The 25,738-nt window shown below is 36.4% G+C and overlaps 1 protein-coding gene across 2 annotated transcripts in view; it reads right to left on the bottom strand.

Annotated features, from left to right (window-relative positions):
* Positions 1-25,738, bottom strand: part of LOC142353684 (glutamate receptor ionotropic, delta-1-like) — a 335,919-nt gene that overhangs the window by 22,738 nt on the left and 287,443 nt on the right. For both annotated transcript variants that reach the window (XM_075405992.1, XM_075405993.1), the window contains exons 9-16: positions 18,938-19,030; positions 18,425-18,523; positions 16,447-16,629; positions 10,651-10,828; positions 9,768-9,920; positions 7,557-7,766; positions 6,996-7,162; positions 3,190-3,293 (exon numbers count right to left, since the gene is read on the bottom strand). In XM_075405992.1, coding sequence (XP_075262107.1) covers positions 3,190-3,293; positions 6,996-7,162; positions 7,557-7,766; positions 9,768-9,920; positions 10,651-10,828; positions 16,447-16,629; positions 18,425-18,523; positions 18,938-19,030 — 1,187 coding nt within the window. The remainder of the gene's footprint in view (positions 1-3,189; positions 3,294-6,995; positions 7,163-7,556; positions 7,767-9,767; positions 9,921-10,650; positions 10,829-16,446; positions 16,630-18,424; positions 18,524-18,937; positions 19,031-25,738) is intronic.

Genomic DNA, 25,738 nt, shown 5'->3' with positions numbered 1-25,738 from the left:
AAAAAAAGAGGTGATAACTGATTTGTTTTATGTACTTTCTGAAAGAGGCAAAACTTTTACCAGTGTTAGTATATCGACTTGAAAATCATATTCAAACATGAGAACCGCAATTTAATTATTGTTCAATTTGAAGGCATTAACGCTAAAGAATTTTATACAAAGAAAAATGCAGAAATATCTAAGTGTTCCTTGATTTTTTCATCATTGTGATCATAAGAAGAACAGTTAAAAATGACTCAAAATAAACTTTGCTAGAACCAAAGGGGGAACAGAAGTACTCAGTAGCAAGGAATGGATCGAAACAGAAGGCATATACTTGTATACGAACTGTTGAACATGAAACATAACTTTTGTTGATCACAAACTTATAAAAGCGAGTTGTCCACAAAAATCCTGTCAAATTGAGCAAAAAATTTCTCAAGCTAAACTCAAGGTTAACAACAACGCCCGACCAATTTTCTACGTCCACGATTGCACGTGTACATAAGGCCGAAAAGTTCGACACATTAAGTTTTGCTGATAAAAAAACTGATAAGTTGAGCACCCTTAAGCACAAGAAAAACCATCAGACGCGAGAAAGCGAGTCTGAGAGAGAGAGACGCTTACGAAGCTGAGAAACAGCGGTTCCTCAGTCAAAACTGAGAGAGAAAACGCTCAAGTGGTGCAATTGTTTCTTAGTGAGCGAGTAATTGTAACAATTGTGTGAATTCTTTGTGAAAAAAAAATAGTATCGTAAGTTGCAGTGAGTGAGACTGCAAAGTAATTATTAATCGCTGATTGCGAAGCTAATAAGTTTCTAGCCAGTAGCAGAGCTACTGGGAGGCAGAATTTATTATAGTTGTTTGGGTTAGGAAGTAAATTGACTGATTTGTGGATAATTGCGGATAAAGTGATTGAATTGGTTTGATTTAGTATGGACCATTGATTAGTTTTAATAGAATAATGCCTTTTGATTGTGGACATTAATCAATTATCTGTCTCTGGCTATAACAATACTTGGTGCTGGTATTGAGCATTTTTATTATTAATTGAACTGCCAAGAGCGAAGTTTTCAAGCAGCCGAGTGAGCAAAATTTTTTAAAGGACAACACAGTACACTCCCTACAACAAGAAGAACCACCAAACATTTCTTTCGAAATTTTGATAGAGTTTTGGGCGCCAGCCAGTCCCCAGCTAGAAGCATTTCACGACAAAAAAAAAACAAAATTCTACAACCCCTTTTCACAAGCCAAAAGAACTCGAATAAAATTTGAGAAAAATGAGGCTAATTTGGGGGTTACAGTTAGCAATCAGCTGTCAATCGAAGTTTTTCAAAATGATTTTAGACGAGCTTTTTTGATTGTCTGTGAAAATTTTTAGCTTAGATTTTGCAGTAAAGACTGCTCCACTGACAGCTTTCTCCAAGATATTTCTTGATAAATGTTGTTATCCCTCTTTTCAATGATTCATTCTTTACCAATTAAGGTCGACCACAATCTATTCTGGTTTTCAAACCCTAGTTTTTTGATAGTGGGTAAATCCACAGTCCTTTCAATGAAAACATTTGGTGCTTTTTCATTTGATTAACATGTTAAAATCCTTTTCACTTGAGATTTATACTAGTCATAACCCGGGTCGAGGTTTTAGGGTAATTTTTTGTAAGAAAAGCGGTGAATGCGGTGAACTTTTGTAAGAAAGTGATTGCGGTGAATGCGGTGAAAATAAATATTTCACCGCATTTCATACAAAAAATCACCGCAAAATTCACCGCATTTCTTACAAAAATTCACCGCATCAACTTTTGTGGCAAAATAATGTAAGAAATGCGGTGAAAGCGGTGAATGCGGTGAAAAAAAATAATTCACCACATTTCACCGCATTTCTTACAAAAGTTTACCGCGAAATTCACCGCATTTCTTACAAAAATTCACCGCATATGATTTCCAAGGTTTACTCAATCTGATTTAAATTCACAATAAACTTAAAAGATGTAAGTGAAAGTTGGCGCAGTGGACTAAGCAGAGGAAGGCATGCAGGAGGGCAAAGGTTTGAACCCGTGTGTGGACGATTCTTTTTTGTAAAAATACTGAGAACGCGGTGAAAATAAATAATTCACCGCGATTCACCGCATTCACCGCAAAAAGATGTAAGAAATACGCGGTGAAAATTATTTTTTTTCACCGCATTTCACCGCATTTCACCGCATTTCTTACGAAAATTCACCGCCAAACCTCGACCCGGGAAGTTATTTTGTAAAGGAAAAACATCTGATTGATTTAACAAAACATCAGGGTTTTGGTCAACAAGTTATCAACCACCACCATTCCTGTTCTACCTATAGAGTCGGAGAAAGTAATGAGCCAAACCAGGTCAATCCGAACATTTTCGGGCAAGAAGTTCACTATCGAAAGAAATTATTATCGTCGGGGTTTTTAGGTTGTAGGAAATAGTGTATATTTTTTTGGTACTTATCTAATATGCATAACGTGCGCAATATGTTAAAAATCGAGTATACATATTCGATTTTGACCGGCTTTTTCACGACTCTTGTTTTAAGATTAGAGATGTAAGTGTTTGTGGAACCGAGTAACACTAGGCTAATTTAGTTCACTCACATTTGCCTTAAATTTTCTCTTTCTCAAGGATACAGTATCTAATTACCGAAATGAAAGAAAGTCCTACTGGCGATATCAGAAATGCCCTTCCCGATACTAAGTGGGGATTATGAATACAATTAGCGGTTTTGACATTACACATAAAACAGAAATAATTTTTCTGAAAAAGTCGAAAACACACTTTATAAGGGTACAGCGATAACTCCTCAAATACAGCAAGTTTCAAACTTCGAGGGTCGTTGAATTTATTCCAATCGAATTGCTTTCTACACAAAATATATCAAAGAGACAAATTTAACTAAAGAAAAAGCAGCGTTCGGGTCTATATTCCCCCACTATTTCGAAGTTAGAACAAAAGCAGAATTAATTGAGAAAATGAAAATAAAAATCAATTGATAATAGCTAAAATCTGGTGTACTTTCCACCGGCTCTGCTGCAAACGTGGAAAAAAGTGGTATTTGACTCCTAAAAACGTTTCGTGCATTAAATGAAATGATTAGTAGAGATTCAATTAAGGTTGTTAGTTGTTTATTACGTTGTCCGATTGACTGAATGTTTTTTTTAAAAAAAAATGGTAAAAAAATTGTAGGCTCACGTTTTGGATATCTCCTCTCTGAATGTTGTTCCCTTCTGGACTGCAATGCCATAGCCCTTCTTCAGAAATGGCTTCCCAACTGTCATGTAGTCACAATTTATTGCCTGAAACTCGCAATGTATGTTATTTAGTGGAACGGAACTCCATGTTTCTTACCAAGAAATGTATCTTGATATTTTTGGCAAAGCTTGAGATTCCGCAGAAAATCTTTGTTGAGCTGCTTTTATGAAAATGTGATATGCCTTGATGGTATGAGCTCGCTAAAATAACTAATGTCTGTCCGACGTTTGCGAAAATTTTTGAGTTCACACACGTATTGATCTTTATTCTCGAAGAAAATCATCAAAATCGCATCGATTTTCTTGAATTTCTTATTGCTGGGAATTGATTATTATTTTATGTTACTCCTTTTCCTAAGCGAAATAGGACTGTTATCAACTTGGATCAGCAAGATGCTCTAACTTATTTGCCCTGACTTAGAACCCATGGGATCTATTTTGTTACATTCAACTTTCAGCCTAATGGACAGGAGGTTTTTGCGACTGATTCCAATTGAGTCAACCTACCAATGCTTGATTGAGGATTAAGGTTTTAAAAGAATTGCATATAACGCGGCATGCGTTCAAGTATCCATGTGTTTATTAAATTTAAAAAAATCGGAAAAACGAAAGTTAACGGTCTTCCAACTTATATTTCATTAAAAGTTTTTGCTTTACTTGCTTTCTTAATCAGAATCAAGAAAAGAACAACATTTTTGTGCAACCACATTGACGTTTCCGGATAAAAAATTTTGAATTGCTTAAATTTTTGAGAAACTGACCAACTGCAGCATGATCAATTGTTTTAAAACGTGTAGAATTTTGTACTTTACTTAGGCTGACAAGCTGGGCACCGACTAGCGCCCAAAACTCTAACAAATTGAAAGGGGGTGTTTTGATGGCTCTCGGACTTCTATTGGACGGTTATTTCGTCCCCACGCTGCTCTTGTCGGCTGTAAGAAACTCTAGTTGGAATAATGAATTGATTCGAATAATCAAATTACATCAAATGAATAAACAAGAAATGTAAAAGATCACAAAATCAAATCAAAGATCAACCAGAGTTTTATTATAAAAGATGGTTCACAACTTTAGCCAAATTCACAACTAAAGAGCTACTATTCTCTCAATTCTACAAGCTCTCAATTCAGCCGCTTGATCTAACTGATGTTCTCTGGTGTTCTCAAGGGTTCTGATTTTCAATCGCGCAAAGCGGTGTTCTGGTTTTCAGTCGAGCAAGTCGGTGTTCTGAATTTATTAAGTCGATTTAACTCTCTCATTAAAGTTTTTGTTATCACAACTTCTCTACAGGTCAACTCCTAAGCTACAGCTCTTATGGTACTGTTTTGCTAATGCCATGGTTCAACTCCTTAGTAACTAATCAAGCAACAATGTACAAGAAGGATCAAAACAAAAGAATTCGTTCACATCGCATTATGGACCACATTAGTTATGCCTTTCTTACGTAAAGTTCCTTATAACTTCAAAAGAACAATTCCATGATCTGAACGCCTTCTTTATACATTGCTGACTTCTATTCAAGCTGTTCAAACTAAAACAAAAGCAGTATCAGACTTATGACGCTACCAATTAATCAATCGGTCAAACTATGATCTCAAGAATTTAAGCCTTATGAAAATTGAAGGCCCCCGGTATCTATAAAACAAATTCACCAAAAGTCACAGCGATGGAACCTGCCCCACTGTAGGCACTAAATCCCTACCAAGTTTCATCGCACTGAGGTAAATACCGGATGATAACTAGCTTTTTTAAATTCGGTCCCCTTAAGAAAATCAATATTGCCTCTGCTCAACTTATAAAGCCACACGTTTTTGTTCTCCATAAATGCCTGGTTTGTCAAATCGCTTTGAATTGCAAGCCAAAAGTCTTACTAACAATTTGATTGTAACCGGTTTTCGAAATTCAAGTTCTTTCCATTTTTATTGCGACATTTTTGTGAGAAAAGTACGATTTCTCAAATTCTACAAAACGATTAATGACCGGTTGTATTTAGTTAGTTGAAGCAGTGGAACGGTAGCATCAAATGTCGTGGAAAACAAAAGCGGGACGATCACCCATTAAGCAGATACAATCAGCTTCCTCAAGTGTAAGTGCTTTTTTCTTGTGTTTCGCGAAGAGAACAATTAATAGCTCAGAAATACACCAATTCAGCCCGTTTTTGTAAACGATAAAGCCATATTAAATCACTCAAACGAGCGAAAGGTTGTTTCAGGAGATTCTAGCAAAAGTCGAAAAGCTCAAAAAAAAATTTTGCAATGAAAAAACAACCGAAAGAAAAAGTAAGCTGACATGGACTACAGATTCATGAGACATAATCCTTCAATTTAACTTACTCAAATCAGGAAAAAAGAAATAAGAAGGAAAGCAATAACTAATTGCAACAAAGACTGTGGAAAATTTTTTCAAATGCAGACAAAATGACAAATGATGTGGGGGTGGGTTTGAGTCAGTGAGATGACGGTGATTTGTGGGGCTGGGTGGCTGATGATTGTACGTTTTTTTTTTGGGGGGGGGGGGGGGAGGGGAGGGGGTGGTTAAAAAGGAGTGGTAGGTTGGGATCAGGGAGGTAGCTGGTAGCGGTAGGTGTGTGTGGGTGGTAGGTGAGGGAGTTGGCGGTAAGGTTGGACTAGGTAGGTTGGAGGTGGATGGATTAGTAGTTTGAATATGGAAGAGGGTTTGCTTTGGTATTGAAACTTCTCAAAGTGGCATTTTCACCTTGAATAATACCAGAGGTTGCGAGCGCTGAAAATTGGAAACACACTGAATACTTTGAATTTATTTGACCAACGTCGGAAAACAGTAGGCAACGTTAAAAAAAGTGAAACTGAATTCAGATATGGTTTTGCTATAAAAACCTACATAAAATCAAAAATACTGCTCAAGTAGCACAAATAGGCACACGTTAACAATAATTGCCTCAAACTTCGTTCCCGAGCAAAAACTAATAGTATTCAATAAATACTCCAAAAATAACGTTATCAAGTAGAGCTGTGATTGGGTAACACCTGAAAGTTACACATTACGATTCATTTAATGGTACAAGAAATTCAATGTTGGCCATGGATTTACAAAATATGCGTAAATCGGAGAAGCTGCTGTTTTTAACGTAGGAAATCGTTTGCATGTTTGGCTCCAAAACACAAATCATGAATGCGAATTAATGAGCAAAACCGCCATCCAATTTTAGCAAGTCTGTTACGTTTTTAGATTCAAAACAAACCAAAAGTTTTATTTATTTAAATTGTTTTGTCAATAAGCTAATGAAGAAATTTCAATGTCTTTGGACATTCTTTCATAAAAATCTTCTCCGGGAACTCGATTTGAATTCCCGAGCAGATTAGAAAGCTATCATACACTTTGACTAGGCGATAAACAACAGGTAAAACTTTTGCATGGATTTCCTTGGCGTCATGGTGAAAGTAACGACGCTGTCCTAAATTTTAAAACTCACATAACCAACATTTCTTTCGTTCAAAAACTAAGCATACCGGATCTTGCAACTCCAAAGATGCCAAAAATTTTTCTGCGTTCCAGACCAAACATTGCTTATGTAAAAAAACTGAACATGCCAAAAACTTCCTACTTCGTTTTTTCGCTCTTCTGGACTAGGGCAATCAAAATCTCCGGTAAAAACGCACAAAAATAGCTTGTCTTCAAGCAAAAAAGGTTATTTTACATCGAAAATTACATGAAATCTTATGTGCACCACACATGCAACACTCATTTTATTTACGGAACATTATCAACCTTCATCCACTGTAGAATTGGGTCATCCCACATGAATGCGTAGTTGCCCTCTCTCACTTTTCTGTACCCATCCTCAGGGTTCTCCACAAGGTTCACTTCTGTATTCTGGTCAAAGTAAGTGGCTATCCTCTCGTACAGAATGTTCATCTCCGACTGGTCTTTAAAATCTGGAACCAAAAAAATTTAAAAAAATTAAAATCGCCCCGATTAAGGAAAATTGGCATCTTTCAAAAGACCTCCTGTAAACTGATTTAGTTTATTCTCCCCCATTACTTCTCCTGTTCCACCACTAAAGTAAAAGGAACGGAATAAGGACTCATAAACGATACCCAAATTTCAGTATAAAAACCAGTAGGTTCAATAGATAAACATAGTCTTGTAAAAAAAAGATCCGGCTTTGAACCCAACTCGTTCATTTTCACAGAAATTCACATAAGATCATTTTCGAAATAATGCATACTTAGCCCCCCCCCCCCCCCCCCCAAAAAAAACAGAAACAATAAACTTCTAAGGCAAGCCACAATAGAAAATCGACCTTGTCAATTAAGAGTTTTCGCTCACCCAAATGGATGGGGGACTCTCTGACGGTGCCGTACTTGATGTGGTTCTGAGCAACCAGGTGTTGGAGAGAGTCAATCGGGGTCTCCATTCTGTTCACTGTCAGGAAGGCAGCCAGGTTGGCAGTGTATGTGGCTGTGATTATGAGAGTGAAAAACCACCAAAAGGATCCCAGCAATCTCGTAGAAGTCGAACTGGGATGCAAGTCACCTCCTGAAAAGGGATGGTTTTTGGGTTTTGGAATGTTCAAAATAAATAGCTATCGCTATAGGGCTTGAAACTGTTCATAATTAGTTTTAAAGCTGAAAAGATATTGATCAAACCTTAGATAGCATAACCGACAAGATAAGCACACATATTTCACAAGATCTTTGTATATGTTTTCAAGAAATTAGATAGTATCAAGATTTTTGAATATTCATAAAGAAAAATTTCTCAAGAAAATTAAACAGCCCGGGCCAGGTGCCAGCGTACGCAAGCCAATGTATTTTTTTAAGATTTGGCTGCAGTGTGGAAGTCGTGGACGTCTGAATGTGTTGACATTATAGATCTAGGTGTTGAATGTGCTGAATAAAAAAATATTTTCAGCACTTGTCAAGACTGTCCTTTTACGATAATTCACCGCAGTTTTCGGCCCTTCCCATGCATAACACAACACTTCCAAGTCTCTTAATCCAGAGTTTTTCTTAAAATCTCGGTACATTTTTCAGTACGTTCCTTAGCACGTTTTGTCTCAAACTGTTCCTAGTTCATGTAAGGCGATGATCAGGTAGAATTACGGGCCTTGATTGTAACAGAGTTTCATGCGGGAAAGACAAGAGACAAAAATGATAAAGCAATTGTCAATACGGAGAGACAAAAGATCAGCTATCAATGATAACATTACCGTATAGAGGTTATTCAAGAACAAGGTCAAGCAGCGTTGTACAGTAAGCAATGAACCCAACTAGATCACCCGATCAGCGGAAGCATAGGCATAAATTTTACGGTAACACGATTATCAAATACACTATAGTACTTGAAGCATGACGCGTGTACAACACATTTCTTGCAAAATTTCAACTCAAAAATTGAGGGAGTTTAAATAATTTCTGTACATTTTTAAAAAGACATCTCTACATGCGAAATCTTTGTCGGATAAAGGTTACATATTTAGCGCGTCAGAAAATTAAGAACATGAAGCGGATAATTATTTTAGAATTCACCCGGGTTGCCACTTCTTAGTAGTCATACAAGGATCATATATGATGTCATACAAATCATAACGTATATCCTAGTACGTTCCTTGTATGACTACTAAGAAGTCATACATGATCCTTGTATGATTACCAAGAAATCATATATGATCTTAGTATGATTACCAAGAATCATACATCTATTTTTCATAATTCATTTACTATTTATGTTTTTTAAAAATTTTATTCGGTTAGGCATCACCTTTGTGATCCGCTAAAGACCCTAACCTACAATATCATTTGCAAAGTTGGGCGCTAAACAAAAGGATAAGTCCAAATACATAACTATGGATCTGATAATCTCTGAAGCCAGTTAATACCTATAAATGCTCATTTATAAGAAACATAAAAAATTATTAGCATATACACTCAAAATCATTTTGTGAATATGTCCAAATTGCAAAGTTATTCTTTTAGTGCATACAAAGAATCAAATGTGGATTGCAAATGCGATATACTCAATTGACATGTCCTCTGACTACATTATACGGGAATTTTCGGCACCAGTAACTGTTTTATAAGTCATATATGACCTTGTATGATTTCCAAGAAATTTTTTTCAACCCTTGTCGAAAAGGATATTTAAACAGTTTTTAGGCTTTGATTTTTTTTGTATGATCCCTGAATGATTACTAGGAAATCATATCTGATCTTTGTATGACTACCAATATTTCATACAAATCATATGTGACCTAGTATGATTGCTATGAATCATATATGACCTATCATGACTGCTAGGAACATTGTATGTTGGACAACCCGCGCAACTGTCAGCGCATTTCTTACCTAATTTTCATCAAAAACCTCGACCCTGACTATCATGCTAAAGCAGCCCAAGATATGTCAAGAAAATCAAGATCTAACGTCTCGGCAAGATGTGTCAAGTGAGGTTTCATTGTACTAAGATTTAGAAATGCGCAAGATTCTTGCAAGAATTGATTTTTTTTCAAAATGATGACGCGAATATGCGTTATTTTACCTTGTTGCATGATTGATGTCATTGTGAACCATATGGAGTTGTGGAGAGTGAATTTTGAGATGTCAGGGGGCTCTCCGTGCAGTGTGGGCTTCCGGGTAGCTGGGCTCACTCTGGTCACTAGATACATCACACTACCAGCCAGGAAAATTGTTCCTGATAAAAAAACAACAAATGGAGAAGGCAAAAAGCAGCTAAAGTCAAGAACCATTTTCGCTGCAATGTCTCGGAGCGGACTCCCTATTTCGGCATTCTACGGTTCAAATTGTTCAATTGTTTCAATTTTTGTCAATATTTTATCATTTTTTGGGGGAAATTTTCGATGACAGCTTTTTTGAAGAATGGATGTCATGTTCTTCGGATTCAAGGCGGTGCAGCTAGCATATATTTTGATTGATTTACAGATGTAAATGACTTTCATATCAGTCAATTTGGCTCTCATGTTGAGGTCCCAGACGGTATCAAGTATCTCCAGAACGCACGAGGAGGAGGAGGAGGGGGGGGGGGGGGTGCATTCAAACAACGAAAAACGCGCGAAAGTCTGGACAAAAGCGCTGGAATTGCTTGAAATATAAAGTTCCGTCTGCAGAAGGTCTGGATATAGACACTTTCCTTCCTGATCGGTCTAGACATACTAATTTCCGTTTGGCACCTCATCCTCGGCTTTACGTAGTGTTGGTGCATAATATTGAATAATTCAGTCATAGGACACTTTTTGTCATATCCTGTAAATAGAGTTCCTAAAACTACTCCGTTTTGAAAAATCAATTATTTGCAAGCTTTCCAAGAATGAAAATTTCAAACTAAAATCTATTTTGGAAATTACCTTTCTTAAGAACCGAGATATGAGTAAAAAAATAAATAAAGACGAAGTGCTACAGCTAACCTGCAACACAAGTCCACACTTCGGCGTTCAGTGGTTCTAGGAACCCAAACACAGTCTGTGAGGATGGACTCTTTCTAATAAGGATTCCGACGCCATAGTCCATGAATCTGGTGCTGAAATCAACCGCATCCTCCCGCATCGATGTGATCAACATTCCACTCACAGCTATGTCCGCTCTCTGGAAAGGAAAGCACCCAAAACTGACAAATAAAGGGACATTAAAAGTTATATCAGGGACCTGCAAATTATAAGGGCTCCCAACTATAAATTTGAATCATTATAACAAATTAAGTACAATTATATGGGAGTTTTTCAAAAGTCCGCTCATGTGCTTGGGTGGCTGCAGATAATTGCACCCTTGGGGCTGTAGCTAAGGGAAATTTTCCTAAATTTGTGAGACCTATTTTGAGCCTATTTAGCATCGTGGTTTTCAACATCTAAATAAAATAAACTGTAGAATTTTGTACTTTGCTTAGGCTGACCAGCTGGGGACCGACTAGCGCCCAAAACTCTAACAAATTGAAACGGGTGTTTTGATGGCTCTTCAGACTTCTATTGGAGGGTTATTTTGTCCCCACGCTGCTCTTATCGGCTGTAAGAAACTCTAGTTGGAATAACATCAAATGAATAAACAAGAAATGTAAAAGATCAAAAAATTAAGTCAAAATTGAACAACAGTTTTATTATAAAAGATGGTTCACAACTTTAACTTTGTACCCAAATTCACAACGAAAGAGCTACTATTCTCTATCACAACAGCACATGAAGTACTCCAATTAGCTCTCAATTAGGCCGCTGGATCTAACTGCGGTTCTCCGGTGTTTCTCGGTGTTCTGATTTCTAATAGCGCAAACCGGTGTTCTGATTTTATCAAGTCAATTCAACTCTCTCAACAATGCTTTTGTAATCACAACTTCTCTACTGGTCAACCCATAAGCTACAGTTGTTGCTATGGTACTCATTTGGTAATGTTGCTGTTATACTCCTTAGTAACCAATCAAGCACAACGTAAAAAAGGTTCAATCAAAAGAATCTGTTCACTTCGCATTATGGACCACATTAGTTATAGCTCTACTACGTAAAGTTTGTTATGACTTCAAATGAACAATTGAATGACCTGCACACCTTCTCTATACATTGTTGTCCTCTGCTCAAGCGTTCCAAACTAAGACAAAAGCAGTATGAGACTTAAGACGCTACCAAATAATCAATAGGTCAACCACTTCACTGAAAGAATTAGCCTTTTGTGGAAATTTAAAGTCCCCCCACGGCATCTATCTAAAGAGATTCCCAAAAGTAACAACGGCCGATCTTGCTCAAATTTGTACTTGCTTGCGACCAAGTTTGATCACGCTGAGGTCAATACCGGATGATACCTATTTTGATAAATTTGGGCCAATCAGAAAATCATTATTGCCCCTGCTCAATTTATACGTCCACCTGTTTTTGTTCCACAAATATCTGGTTCGCCAAATGACTTTGAGGTGCAAGCCAACAAGTTTACTAAGAATTTGTAGCAAACCGATTTTCGAAGCTCAAGTTCTATCACTTTCAATTGCGAAACTTTTGTGATAAAAGTAAGATTTCCCAAATTCTACATATATACACTGTTTCTAGCAGCGTCTTCAAATCGAAAACAGATTTATGGTCTAATGTTTGAGAAGAGTAAACGATTTATTCAAATTCTTTAAAAAATCTTCGCTTTTACATAAATTTAGATGGCAAATATACGCACAATGAAGAATTAATATGCTGTCGTTATACAAACATAAGAGAAAAAAATTCAATCTGCTTTCGTTTTTCCAAAAAAGAAAAAGTGGATATAAGTGTATTAAACTGGTTCATTAAATTTTGGTGAAAAATGGAAAAAAGCAACAGATCATGCAAAACTCTAGTAAAAGGATGTTAATCTCGCAAGATCTTGCAAGACCACGAGAATGTTAATATTGTAAAATTTTGCAATAAGATCTAGCAGGATTATGAATAATCTTGCAAGAATAACATCAGAACCGGAATAGGGTTGGGACACATCTGCATAAATCTTGCAAGACCATCTCTTCCCTGCAAAATTCCGCATTATAACCCTTAGCCTGGCAACTTATTGTTATCTTGCAAGATAACTTTCAGTCATTTGATTACAAATTATTAAGTGTTATCTTGCAAGATAACAATAAGTTGCCAGACTAAGGGTTATAATGCGGGATTTTGCAGAAAAGAGGTGGGCTTGAAAGATTTTTGCCGATGTGTCCCTATCCAAAATACCAGATTTATGAATCGAACTACCGGGTCATTAACTTTTACCGGGACCGTGTGCTTAACGACCCGGAATGACCCCCCCCAAGATGACGTTTTGTCGAGTCACGCTTCCATGACATTATCTCGGGTACAGACTCGGCTATTGGATTAAAACAAATATTTTAATTAATCAGAAAGATTCCTTTGTTACTAATTGCATATATTATAATTTTTCAGGAGCAATTCACAAATTTTTGTGTTCAGTTTTCTCATTGAGCAAGATTGATATTTTTGATTTAGAATCTGAAAAGAGGTTTCTTGATAACTGCATATAGTGGCTGTATTATGCGCTCAAATAATACCAAAAAACTCAAATAATTGCAGCTGCTTAAATCTTGACTGATTATCGCTTTATAGCTGCCAGATCTACATGGAAAAATTTTTAGAGGTAAAAAGCGGAATAATTGTTGTAAACTTTTTTGCTTAATCGCGTGCCATACCTCTCAATTAAAAAATTGTCTTGTGAGACAATTCAGATCTTTACCGTTTGTGCCCCCTCCCCCTAGTACGTTATGCCCTCACCCCCCCCCCCCCCCCACTTACCACACGGACTGAACTGCAAGCCAAGTTCAGTACTGGGCACGTCAAATTGCAAGTCTACAAGCATATATCAGTACTGTGCACGTCTAAAAACAAGTCTGCAAGTCTGAAAAGTCTTTACCAAGACTTGGATTACACTTGCAAGTTGATTCCCAAGTCAAAACCAACTTTGAAAAAATTTCGAGTAAAAATTTCGAATTCAAAAAATTTCGCAACGTGCCACGATTTTTTGCATTTTCACATATGCACTTTCTCGGGGCGCCTGACAACTGATACCAGCTGATACCAAAAATATCAGGGCGACCCGGGTAGGTGACACAGGGCGACCAGAGGCCATATGGGGCCCGTTTTCAGGTCTTCTGGGCCGTTTTCAGCCATTTTCAGCCCCTAAAATAGCCGAAATCACCAAATTTATGTACTTTTCAGATAAGCCAAATGTCGAACCTTTCAAACCAAGGCAAAATTGTCAAAAAGGGTGCTACTGTGAGGGTCCCCGTGATAGCCCGAGGTACCATTATTCGACCAATCGTTGATGCTTTGCACAATCCAAATTTGAGAGACCCAGAGGAAGACCAGCGTTCCCGCCAGCGTTCCAGCCAGCGTTCCAGCCATAACGGCCAAAGTACTGGCCAAAAGAACTTTGTAGTCCCCGAGTATCAGCTCGTTCAGGAGACAATGCTGCCCTCTGTTAGTTATAGTGTGTTTTTTTAATGAGTTGTGTTGATATATCGAGTTATTATAAAAAGAGCATTAGCTAACTCCGATCGACTGTGGTCAACTTGCCCCCTGCTCATAGGTCGGTTTTTCGCAACCCACAGATCAAAATAAAGAGTCATATATATGGTTGTAAAGCTTATTTTAAGGCGGTTCTAATGAGCCAGATTTGGTCCCGATTGGTTCATTTTTTGGGAAATATTTATGATTTCAGACTCTGTAACCCGAAAAAATGGCTCATGCTCAGTGCTCGTTCGTTTATAACTTTTTGTTGAATGAATGTTTTGGGCTCAAATTTTGATATAAATGAGCTCATTATGTGTGTTAATTAAATTATTAGGTCTCAACTAGTTGCGTACTAATTTCACGAAAAAATTTACGAAGAGCTCAAGGTAGCATGGGTCGACTGGGGTCAACATTCCCCCTGCTCATAGGTCAGTTTTTCGCGACCCACTGATCAAAATAAAGAGTCATATATATGGTTCTAAAGCTTAATTCAAGGCGGTTCTATTGAGCCAGGTCTGGCCCCAATTGGTTCAGAATTTTGGGAAATATTCATGATTTCAGACTCTGTACCCCGAAAAAATGGCTCATGCTCAGTGCTCGTTCATAAATAAGTTTTTGTTGAGTGAATGTTTTGGGCTCAAATTCTGATATGAGTGAGCTCATTATGCGTGCTAACTAAATTAATACTTCTCAACTAGTTGCGAACTAATTTCTCGAAAAAATTACGAACGAGATCAAGGTAAGATGGGTCGACTGGGGTCAACTTTGACCCAAAAACCGACCATTCTTACTTTACTTGCCTTACAAAAATCAATGTTTCTTGCTATGGGTCAAAAACGAAAAAAATCAACTCTGATGCCTTTATATTACGAATACGATGCCTTTTTCTTTTTCTTGTTCTTCTTTAGTTGTTTTTTTTTTCGTTTTGGCCCAAAAACCGACCATTCTTACTTTACTTGCCTTACAAAAATCAATGTTTCTTGCTCTGGGTCAAAAACGAAAAAAAGTCAACTCTGATGCCTTTATGTTTCGAATACGATGCCTTTTTCTTTTTCTTGTTCTTCTTTAGTTGTTTTTTTTTCGTTTTGACCCAAAAACCGACCATTCTTACTTTACTTGCCTTACAAAAATCAATGTTTCTTGCTCTGGGTCAAAAACGAAAAAAAACCAACTCTGATGCCTTTATATTTCGAATACGATGCTCATATATTTCTTTGATTTTGTCGGTGTTTTTGTATTTTTTGGTCGCTTGCGGCCAATTGAGTGTTGACGGACCCTGATTTTCTCTGAGCTTTTAGACTAAGTTGAGGCTTTTTTGACGTTTCCTCGGCTATTTTGGTCCTTTTTGTTCCTATTTTGGACGTTTTTCCGGCCATTTCTGACCTTTTCTCGGCCATTTCTGACGTTTTTTTGGCCATTTCGGACGTTTTTTTCGGCCATTTCTGACGTTTTTTCGGCCATTTCTGACGTTTTTTCGGCCATTTCTGACGTTTTTTCGGCCATTTCTGACGTTTATTTCGGCTATTTTGGACGTTTTTGGGACCCATTTTGGACGTTTTTCGGCCATTTCTGACGTTTTTTTTTAGCTATTTTAGGCGTTTTTGGGACCTATTTTGGACGTTTTTTCGGCCATTTCTGACTTTTTTTTCGGCTATTTTTGACGTTTTTGGGACCTATTTTGGACGTTTTTTCGGCAATTTCTGACGTTTTTCTCGGCTATTTTGGACGTTTTTGGGGCCTATTTTGGACGTTTTTTTGGCCATTACTGACGTTTTTTCGGCTATTTTTGACGTTTTTTCGGCCATTTTTGACGTTTTTTTTGGCTATTTTTGACGTTTTTTTCGGCTATTTCAGGCGTTTTTGGGACCTATTTTAGACGTTTTTTAGACGTGCCAAGTCTAGGCCAAGACTTGCATTTAGACTTGCACGTCTAGGCCAAGACTTGCATTTATACTGGCAAGTGTAAAAAGTGACATGATCAAAGCTCTGAATCATTACTGATATAAGACTTGCAATTTGACGTGCCCAGTACTAATATTGACTTGCCGTTTAGTCCGGGCAGATACAGAGCACGTGTCTTTACGTGGTAAATCATTATGTAAAAATACGGCACGTGCGTCTGGGGGTGCAAATAATATGCACCCACTAAGCTGGGGGGAGGGGGGGGGGGGTGGGAGGCACAAACGGAAAAGATCCGACAATGCATATTGAAAATGGCAGTTTGACAATTCAAGTCTATACCTTGTATGCGACTTCTCCCACTGCACCCACCCACGTGTTGCCATTGAGTCTGCCGTACTCGGAGGCATTGTAGATATCGTACTGGAAGTTCATCTGTTTTGCTATCTCATCCAACATATCTATACAGTAGCCGGTGAAGTTGGGACCAAATGACTGGATCCTCATTTCCACAAAAGGCGGTTCCTGCATTCAATGGGGTAGAGAATTCAGAGGATATCAATTTAATCTAATCACCATAACATAAAAGAATTGCATCTTTCTAATTGTAACCCCCTACCAGCTTTGCGGTCATATAACGTATAGACCCCAGTACCGTAAATATGCCATAATGGGGGCTATATTTTTGTGAGGGGGGGGGGGTATAATGGGAAAGATCCAAAAATTTTAAATGATATTTGTTAGGCCACACCATTGCTAGATAAATCTGAAGACAAATGTAATTGCTGCTATTATGCTTCTGAGTTCAATCGTCTTAACATGTATTTCAAAAAAAGCAACAATTTGCATTATTTTGTAAATCTTGTTGATAAAATAATGCATAAATTTGCAAACTTGATGTAAATTAATGAAAGTATTTGAAAACTGTTTCTAAATCAAGGCAAGAGTTTACAAAATTTTACAAATTAATGCAAAAGTTTCCGAATTTTTTGTAAAAATTTGTAAAAATAATGCATCTTTTTTGGAAATACTTATAAATTTTTTAAATTATTTTCCATTAATTTTCGACTAGGACAATGGTGAAACCGGTGATTGAAGTGCAAGACGCCAAGCAAGAACCTAAAAATATATCATAAATTGGAAGCATCTTTATTATGCTCCACCTTTGTCCCACAAATGCTTCATTCGTGCCCAATAATTCCAAACAAACCCTCCCGCTGGAAAAGTCAAAGGCGATTTTAGTATTATATCTTAAAAATTGTCAGCACCAGATAATGAACAAACCTTCTTGATATTGATAAAAAAAACAGTGCAATCAAATGATTGCGGCTGCTTAAATCCTGATTGATCGAGTATCACAAATGCTGAACTTACAGCTATGGAAAATCTACCCGAGAACATGTTCGTGATAAAAGCAAGATAATTGGTGTTAACTTTTTGCTTTGAAAAAAATAATGTTTTTTCCATCAATTCCAAAAACATTTCATCAATGGTGGGTTCAGACCAAGGTTGGCCATGCCCCAGCCGACAACGAATGGTTATCTTGCAAGATCTTGCAAGATTCTGGCAAAATCTTGCAAGATCTTTTAAAATAACCCTTTGTCTTGCAAGAATCTTGCAAGATAACCATTCATCTAGCAAATATGCAAATAAATGGAACATGATCGAACAAGATCAAAATGAGACGCGAACAGTGCTTCCCATCAATTTTTGTTACATTGTGATACATAATTACAACCAAAATAGCATCAACTTTGTTTTCTTCCGCTCAAACTAAAAATTGAATCAATTTAGAAAAAGAAAGTAAATTGTTTTCCATAGTAGCAAAACAAAAAATTTGAAGCACGAATTAATGTAAATAAATTGGAGTAACCAGTATTAATACCAACGGCTGTAAAAAATACAGATATCTGGTATAAATTTTGTTTCAAATGATCTCTGAAAACTCATTCCACTATATTTTGGTAATAGTTTGCGCTAAATGAAAGACAATGCGTCTAAAACAGCCAATGATAGCAGAACTCGACCGGAACGAACTTGCAAGAATCTTGCAAGATAACTATTCCTCTTGCAAGATCTTGCAAGATAGCCATTGTCTTGCAAGATCTTGCAAGATAACCATTTTCTTGCAAGATCGTGCAAGATAACCATTTTTTACAAGAATCTTGGAAGATCTTGCAAGATAACCATCTGGTCTTGACTAGGGTGGACATGTAGATCCTATAGTCATTTGTTTGGTTGTGGACAGTGAGGTCCCAGACCCACCACAATTTAGCTCTCTTGGAGTTTCAGAACCAAATGGGCTGCGCACAATACTTACGACAACAGTGACGACTTTGATCCGTTTGAAGTTTTGAGTTGGAGGTCTGAACAGTTCGTTAGACGAGTCAAACCCGTAACTTCGACTCCATGTTCCCTGCTAAAACGGGCAAGAATTGTAACCCCAAGGAATCAAATCGAGGCTTTTGAAAGAATGCGAGATCTCAATCGAACAAAAATTTTCCTTTGAGACTCTTGTTCTGTGATAGATTAGCAGTAAAGAGGTTTGAACATAAGCAAAGCCTTTATTAAATTACATCTAGTTATTGATGATTGAAACGAGGCTTCTATCACAGAATTAATCCATTGATAATATGAGCTGAAGAGCTCTAATTATTCGATGTTCCTTGTATATTTTAAGTAAATGTCCAAACATGCTGTTTCAGCTTTGCTTCCGATCCATTAAAAAGCACTAGACTTAATGTTGCAGAGCATTTATCATTTGTACTTAAAACGAATATTTTTTTTTTATTTTACAGTAATTTTTCAATCGAATGACTGGAGATTTTCCTACCAGTTGCCAGTGTTTGCTCTGTGTATTGAAGACGTAGAGATTGAAATTTGTCAAGTTGTTTTGTCTCAGCTGAGCCAGAGTTCTTTTGTGGTACTAAAATCAAACCAGAACAAACTATTTTTTTTGTTAATCAAATTTTTTAAAGACTTTTATGGATAATTTTTGAAAGGTGCCAAGCACTTAAATATTCTTCAGAAACATCATTAATCATCCAGACAAAAAAGCACGACTATAATTTAAGATACTTCAAATGTATACTTAAATATTGGTAAATAAATCTGGACTACCATCGAGGTCCCATATTTGAATCAATAGTATTAACACTGCACTTGCGAAAAAGTGTAATCTGCGTTCAAATTTGTGCGGTAGTTTCTTTGTTTATATTATTCTTTCGATATTATAGATTGCCCTAAGAAGAACAGGAAACTAAATTTTTTGAGAGGTAATAAACTAGCAGTATCTTCATTAGTAAAAAAATGGATCAACTATTTTGTTCTTAAATTTTTAAAAGTTGCAGATTTTCTGCAACTTTCACCATTGAAACGATGCTAACCAATTCCTAGACAATGAGCTCAACAACACCCAGCGTTACAAGCGAGCGCACCCACCCAATAAAGTGGAGCATTTTGTCCATTTTACCTCTTTAGCTCCACAAACCAAATCGCAATACATGTAAAAAAGGCCATGTAAAAAGCATGGATATGGGAACAATTGCGGACTTCAACAGCTGTTATTTTGTTTCTTATCCACTTCCATCTGGCATGGCCACTTAAATATTGGTCTTACTAGCTCTGAAATAATTTCGACGACACAAGAACTTCATCATGTTGCCAATGAATATTAGGAGTTTTGCACCATTTAAGTCAAACACCCTGAAAACTTTCAGTCTTTTTGATTATTCAAACTGATTTGATTGAACCATGTTCTAAAACAACAAAAGAGAATTTTCAAGTCATCAAAAATTGAAATACTTAAAAATATATTCAAATTGATTTGATTAAATCACGTTTTCAGGCAACAATTAGAAACATTTTAAATCATGAAGATACGGGAGACTTGTGCGCTCCAACATAAAAAGTTATTAAAAATTCATACTTTTTGCAAAAATACAAGCTCATTGAAGTTTTTTTGGCAAAAAGTGAAAGCAATTAATAAATATGGATAATTTGGTACACCAGACAAAGCTAATTAATTTCTAGGGTTGTTTACTTGCTTCATCTTTCTAGTATGGGTGAGATGGTTGACTTTGCAAGTTCTATGCGTCTTTCTTATAGAGAATTTCGATGAAGACATAAATTTTGCTCAGGAAAGATCTCAAGAAGATATCCAAAAATGTTTGGTCCCCCGCATGTCGCGTTTTTGAAATACTTTAGAAAATTGATTTAGATCAATTTTAATGAAAAATTGCGAAGAAGCGGGAACAACTGAGGACTTCAACAACTGTTATTTTGTTTCTTATCCAATACCCTCCGGCATGACCACCTAAATATTGGTCTTACAAGCTCTGAAATTTTTTTTACCTCACAAAAATTCCATCATTTTGTCAATGATTATTAGGCGTTTTGCATTAATTCCTTCAAACAACCTGAAAATCTTCAGTCTTTTTGATTATTCAAATCGATTTGATTGAACCAAGTTCTAAAACAAAAAATAAGAATTTTCAAGTCATCACCAATTGAAATACTGAAAAAAATATTCAACGTGATTTGATTAAATCACGTTTTTAGGCAACAATCGGAATCATATTAAACCATGACAGATTGAATTACTCCATAAGTTTTGGTATTTTTATTTAACGAAGATATTATACATTGGACTATAATTGTTCTAACGTTTTAGCTGCTAGCAATTATCCTCATACAAATATTTTGACCTCCAAATGTGTTTCCACTCATAAGGTCTTCATTTGACTTTTCAGGTGCTTTACAAAGTCTGTCCAGGCGCTTTTTGACTGACCTGTCCAGATCTGTCCAGGTGCTTTTTGACAGACCAAAACACTTTGACGGATAACGTTGTAACCCGGTAAGATACAGGAGACTTGAGCGCTCCATCATAAAAAGTTATTAAAAATTCATGTTTTGTGCAAAAATACAAATTTATTGAAATTTTTTGGGAAAAAGTGAAAGGAATTAATAAATATGGATAATTTGGTCTGCCAAACAAAGCTAATTAATTTCTAGAGTTGTTAACTTGCTTCCTCTTTCAAAAAATTATTCTAGTCTCGGTGAGATGGCTGACTTTGCATATTCTATGCGTCTTTCTTATAGAGAAATTCGGTAAAGACATAAATTTTGCTCAGGAAAGATCTCAAGAAGATATCCAAAAAAAGTTTGGTCCCCTGCGTGTCGCGATTCTGATATAATTTTAAAAAACTGACTTTAGATCATTTTTAATGGAAAATTGCGAAAAAATGCGAAGAATTGAGGACTTCAACAGCTGTTGTTTTGTTTCTCATCCACTACCCTCTGGCATGGCAACCTAAATATTGGTTTTACTAGCGCTGAATTTTTTTTGACGACACGAAAACTCCATCATCCGGTCTATTAATATTAGGAATTTTGCACCAATTCATTCAAACACCCTGAAAACTTCCATTCTTTTTGTTGATTCAAACTGATTTGATTGAACCACGTTCTAAAACAGCAAACAAGAATGTTCAAGTCATCGCGATTTGAAATGCTCAAAAAATGTTCAAATTGATTTGATTAAATCACGTTCTCAGACAATAATCGGAGAAATTTTAAATAGTCAAGGATTGAACTACTCAATAAGTTTTGCCAGTAAAGCCAGTCCCCCTGTGAAAGGGTTGTAACAAAAACAAAAAAAATTGTGACTATTCAAGGTTATTCTTTTTCAACTTAATCAGAGCGCTTTTTAGTGCATTTTATAAATCATCCAGCTGCTTCTTTCATCAAATCAAACTCATTCAGATTATTTAGCGCGTTTAATTGAACGGATTATTTGTACAATACTAGAGTATTATTTGACAGCAGCGAAACCACAAAAAGTCCACTGGGAGCATTTTGGTGTCTTTAAAACTTATGGGCTCATGTTCGTGCTGCCCTTTTTGTGCAATAAAAACGCGTCTATCGATTGCTTGCCGTATCGTTTTTTTTTGTTTGCCAAAAACAACAATTAAATCGAGCAGTTTTAATGACATTTGAAACCGCTTTACACTGAGTATTGGATTAAACTGCAAAGTTTTTTTTGGGTTTTTATAGGATGAGATAATAGTTCACTGGAAGTTTAAAACACAGAAGCAATGAAGAAGATGGAAAACGGTTTGAAAATTGAGAGCTGATTAACTTATCATTCTATTGGTGGCAGACTTATATTATTAGAAGAAAATGATGAATTGTATCAAACATTTTGACCACTTTCAAAGATCTATTAGTTACATGTTTTTTTTTCAATGTTCGAGTACAATAAACGAGAAGAAACTAAAAGTCAATCGTTTCATCGCCAGACATTTATTTGATAATAAGCGCCCAAGTAAAAACCACTTTAATGTTCTTAAAACTTCCGTTGGAGAGTTTTTGTTAAAAAACATGGAAAAAGTTTGTTGGATAGCAAAAGTTTTAATTTCAACAATTCTTCTCAATTGCTTGACCAAATATTTTTTTTGGTTTTTATGTTGTCAATACATGTTGAGTAAATGGGTACGAATAAGATGGATGCTTGGAAACTAATTGTTGACAGTTGCGACAAGTTTAATGATAACATTTTTTGTTCAGCACAATTTAATTGCATAGATATGCTAAAAACAGAAAACATTTGGTACTCAGGGAGAACTTTTTCAGAAAACAAAAGAATCACAACCTAGTTTCCGTTTTAACTTTTTGGTTGCTGTAGCACGTTTTACTGCTGCATTTACGACCATTAATGCTTCTTAGACGTTAATCATCATATTTTCATTTTTTCCCAATGAATCTTTTGTTTTTCTTTTCTGCAAGAAATCTCTCAAATTATTGTTTTAACTTCGTCATTTTTTGTAAAATGTTTCGCTTCTTACGTTTAACTTTTAACAACTTGAAGACAACTTTGATGACACCACCTTCAGTCATTATGGAGAAATCACATGTCAAAATATTAAATCATCTTCATTAGTGATATTGAAGGATACTGGAACTCAATCAGATAACACAATCACAATTAATTAACACAATCACGATGCGGTAATACATTCGCAATCACAATGGGTCCTGCACGCTGGATTACGGGTAGAAAGATGTGCAGGGGTGGTGTTTGGTCGGTGGGGGAATGGAGGAGTCGGGTGTGCTGATGTTGGGGGGGGGGGTATGATTTTTGTACTTCGAAATGTGTCACAGAGATTAAAAGTGAGACAACATGAATCATGGAGATACACTTCCGTTGTCTTTGGGACTATAGTTTTCTCTAGTTTTGGGGAGTCTGTATACATGAATCTGCGACTTGACAGAATTCCTTTTACTCAACTGTAAAAAGTCAGTTGATTTCTTTATGAAGACACACTATTCTGTAGGCTCAAAAGATGATTTGTTACCAATCAGAAAATAATAATTTTGCACTATATTTCTTAGATACGATTTTTTTGATTAATGCATATCACTTCAATGCCTATCATACACGAGACTCCTTGATTTTTTAATGAAGAGATCTTTTTACAAAAAGTCTTAAGTCATTACCTTTGCTAACTAAAATGTGGGCCAGCGAACATTTAGAGCTGTGGAACTCAATAATTAAAATTGTCACAAGTTGCTGTAGCGAGTAAGTTAGATAATTTAAGTCAGGTTTTTTAAGCTAAGTTAGTTATTTGAGTTTGCCGTTCTTTCATAATCGACTATTGTTTTTGAAGCGCCACTGAGGGGAGTTGAGTGATATATCTCAAACAAACAAATTACGGAACAGCAGCGTAATGGGCTGTCAAAATTTTTCAGTTACTTGACAAAATTGTATATGTGCATCAGGCCAAAGTCCAAAATCTACTAAAGAGCAAACTTAAGTTTTGAAGTGAAACAGATATTTTGAAGAGCAATCGAACTTGGATATGAGGCGAAGGAGTTTAGTTTAACCAGAGATGAACTGATCTAATGGTTTTATGAAAATAGAACCTCGGGAATTATGAGTGCCCCCCTTAGGTAGTTATATTAAGTGGTCGTTAACCAAATGTCATTGTCATGTACAAACAATGGTCCTCTTGAGATGAAATATCATCTGGGACAATCCGACCACCAACCCCGAGTTATTAACACCAGAAGTGTGAATTGAAGGTTTTGGAAGTTTTCGGGATAAAAAATCACAAACTCAGAACAAGTGTTTTGGGGTAAAAAAAAATGACAAAAGAGGACAAACTGAATAACAAATTTGGGCGAAATTAGGTTCAAAGCGAATAACCGTGATGTTATTGATTCTAGGACGAAGAGAAAATGGTTTAAGTGTTTTTTAGTTGTTTCAAACAGAGAAAACCAGGGTAAAATCAAGTGAGTTTTATTAGCGCCTGACATTGAAAAAATTATTTCGAGTAAAGTTGAGTAACGTTGAAGTCGGATTGACCTGGCAAACTGATAGATAGACTAATTTCGTATTCGAAATGAGACCAGCCACGATGGAACTACTGCACGCCGATGCTGCAGGACATAAAAGTTGAATTGATCCTGGAGTACTGATATTGACATTATGATTTTTGGAGGGTTAGTGTAACTTTTTAAGGGCTTTTCGATGGTGCTATTTTAAACTTCCGGTTGCGACCAGAAGACGGTTCTTCGGGATAACTTGCATGCCGAAAACCGGAAATTGGCCTTTTTGAGCGGCCGAATGACTTTAAAATAGTAATAATATGATAAAATAAGACAGTTAATGACAAAAATACCCAACCCGGTCAATTTTGACGAACATGGATTTTCGGGTTGTGGCAATCACGACTTCGTTAGAAACTTCAAAACGCACTTATCACGCAGCAAAAATGCAAGGACAAAAATTTTTTAGCATGCAACTAGTTTCTATATAATTTTACCCGATGACATTTTGACATCACGAAAATGAGGATTTGACCTTATGAACTTAAGGCTCGAGCCCTATAATGACTTAGGTCATGAAAATTAGTCGGTAGGCGCAACTGTGGATGGACTTTATTTGACAATGTTTACCTTTATCAACTTGACCCCTCATAACGATTGACCCCTGGTTGACCCATTGAGGTCAAATTTTGGGCTTTCAGGAAAATTAGACTTTCAGGCACGCATAATTACAGGGAATTGCACAAAATGCTTTGAAAATTGGGAATAGCATTTGCTCTTAGTTTTGGGGTTCATTTCAATTATTTATTCAACGAATGGTTTTTGACGGGGATATATTGCAGTTAGTCCATTTTTATAGCAGAAATGAAGTGATGTTTTTTTCAAAGCAGCGATCAAAATTTACTGAGCAAACAGTAATGAAAATGACATGCGCATATGTGTGATAAAAATGATTGGGTTTGATTATATAAGAGTCCAAAGGTCGTTTACTTAAGATAACTTTAAAATTGAACAATGGTTGGTAGCAGTTGAATGGCAGAGCTTAATTTTGCAATGATTTGTTTGCACAGTAAATAGGGTCCTCCGACAGATTGTGACAGATTTTTAATGTGAGTTGCAAGGTTTACGTAAGAGATTAAGGATTGATTGCTTAAGATAAGAGCGTGTTGGTTGAGTACAAATTTAAGTGACACAATAACAAAGTGGCGCTTGCTTCACCAATTTAAAACTTTTGGTTTATTTTATTTGATCGATCTTCTGGGCGACAGGGTCCCCTCACTGTTGAGGCTAGTCAAAATTCAGAAGA

Source organism: Convolutriloba macropyga, chromosome 14, assembly GCF_964194025.1.
Source record: "Convolutriloba macropyga chromosome 14, txConMacr16.3, whole genome shotgun sequence".
Lineage (NCBI taxonomy): Eukaryota > Metazoa > Xenacoelomorpha > Acoela > Convolutidae > Convolutriloba > Convolutriloba macropyga.
The sequence above is the reverse complement of the archived record's forward strand: the minus strand, read 5'-3'. Positions and strand labels throughout refer to the sequence as shown.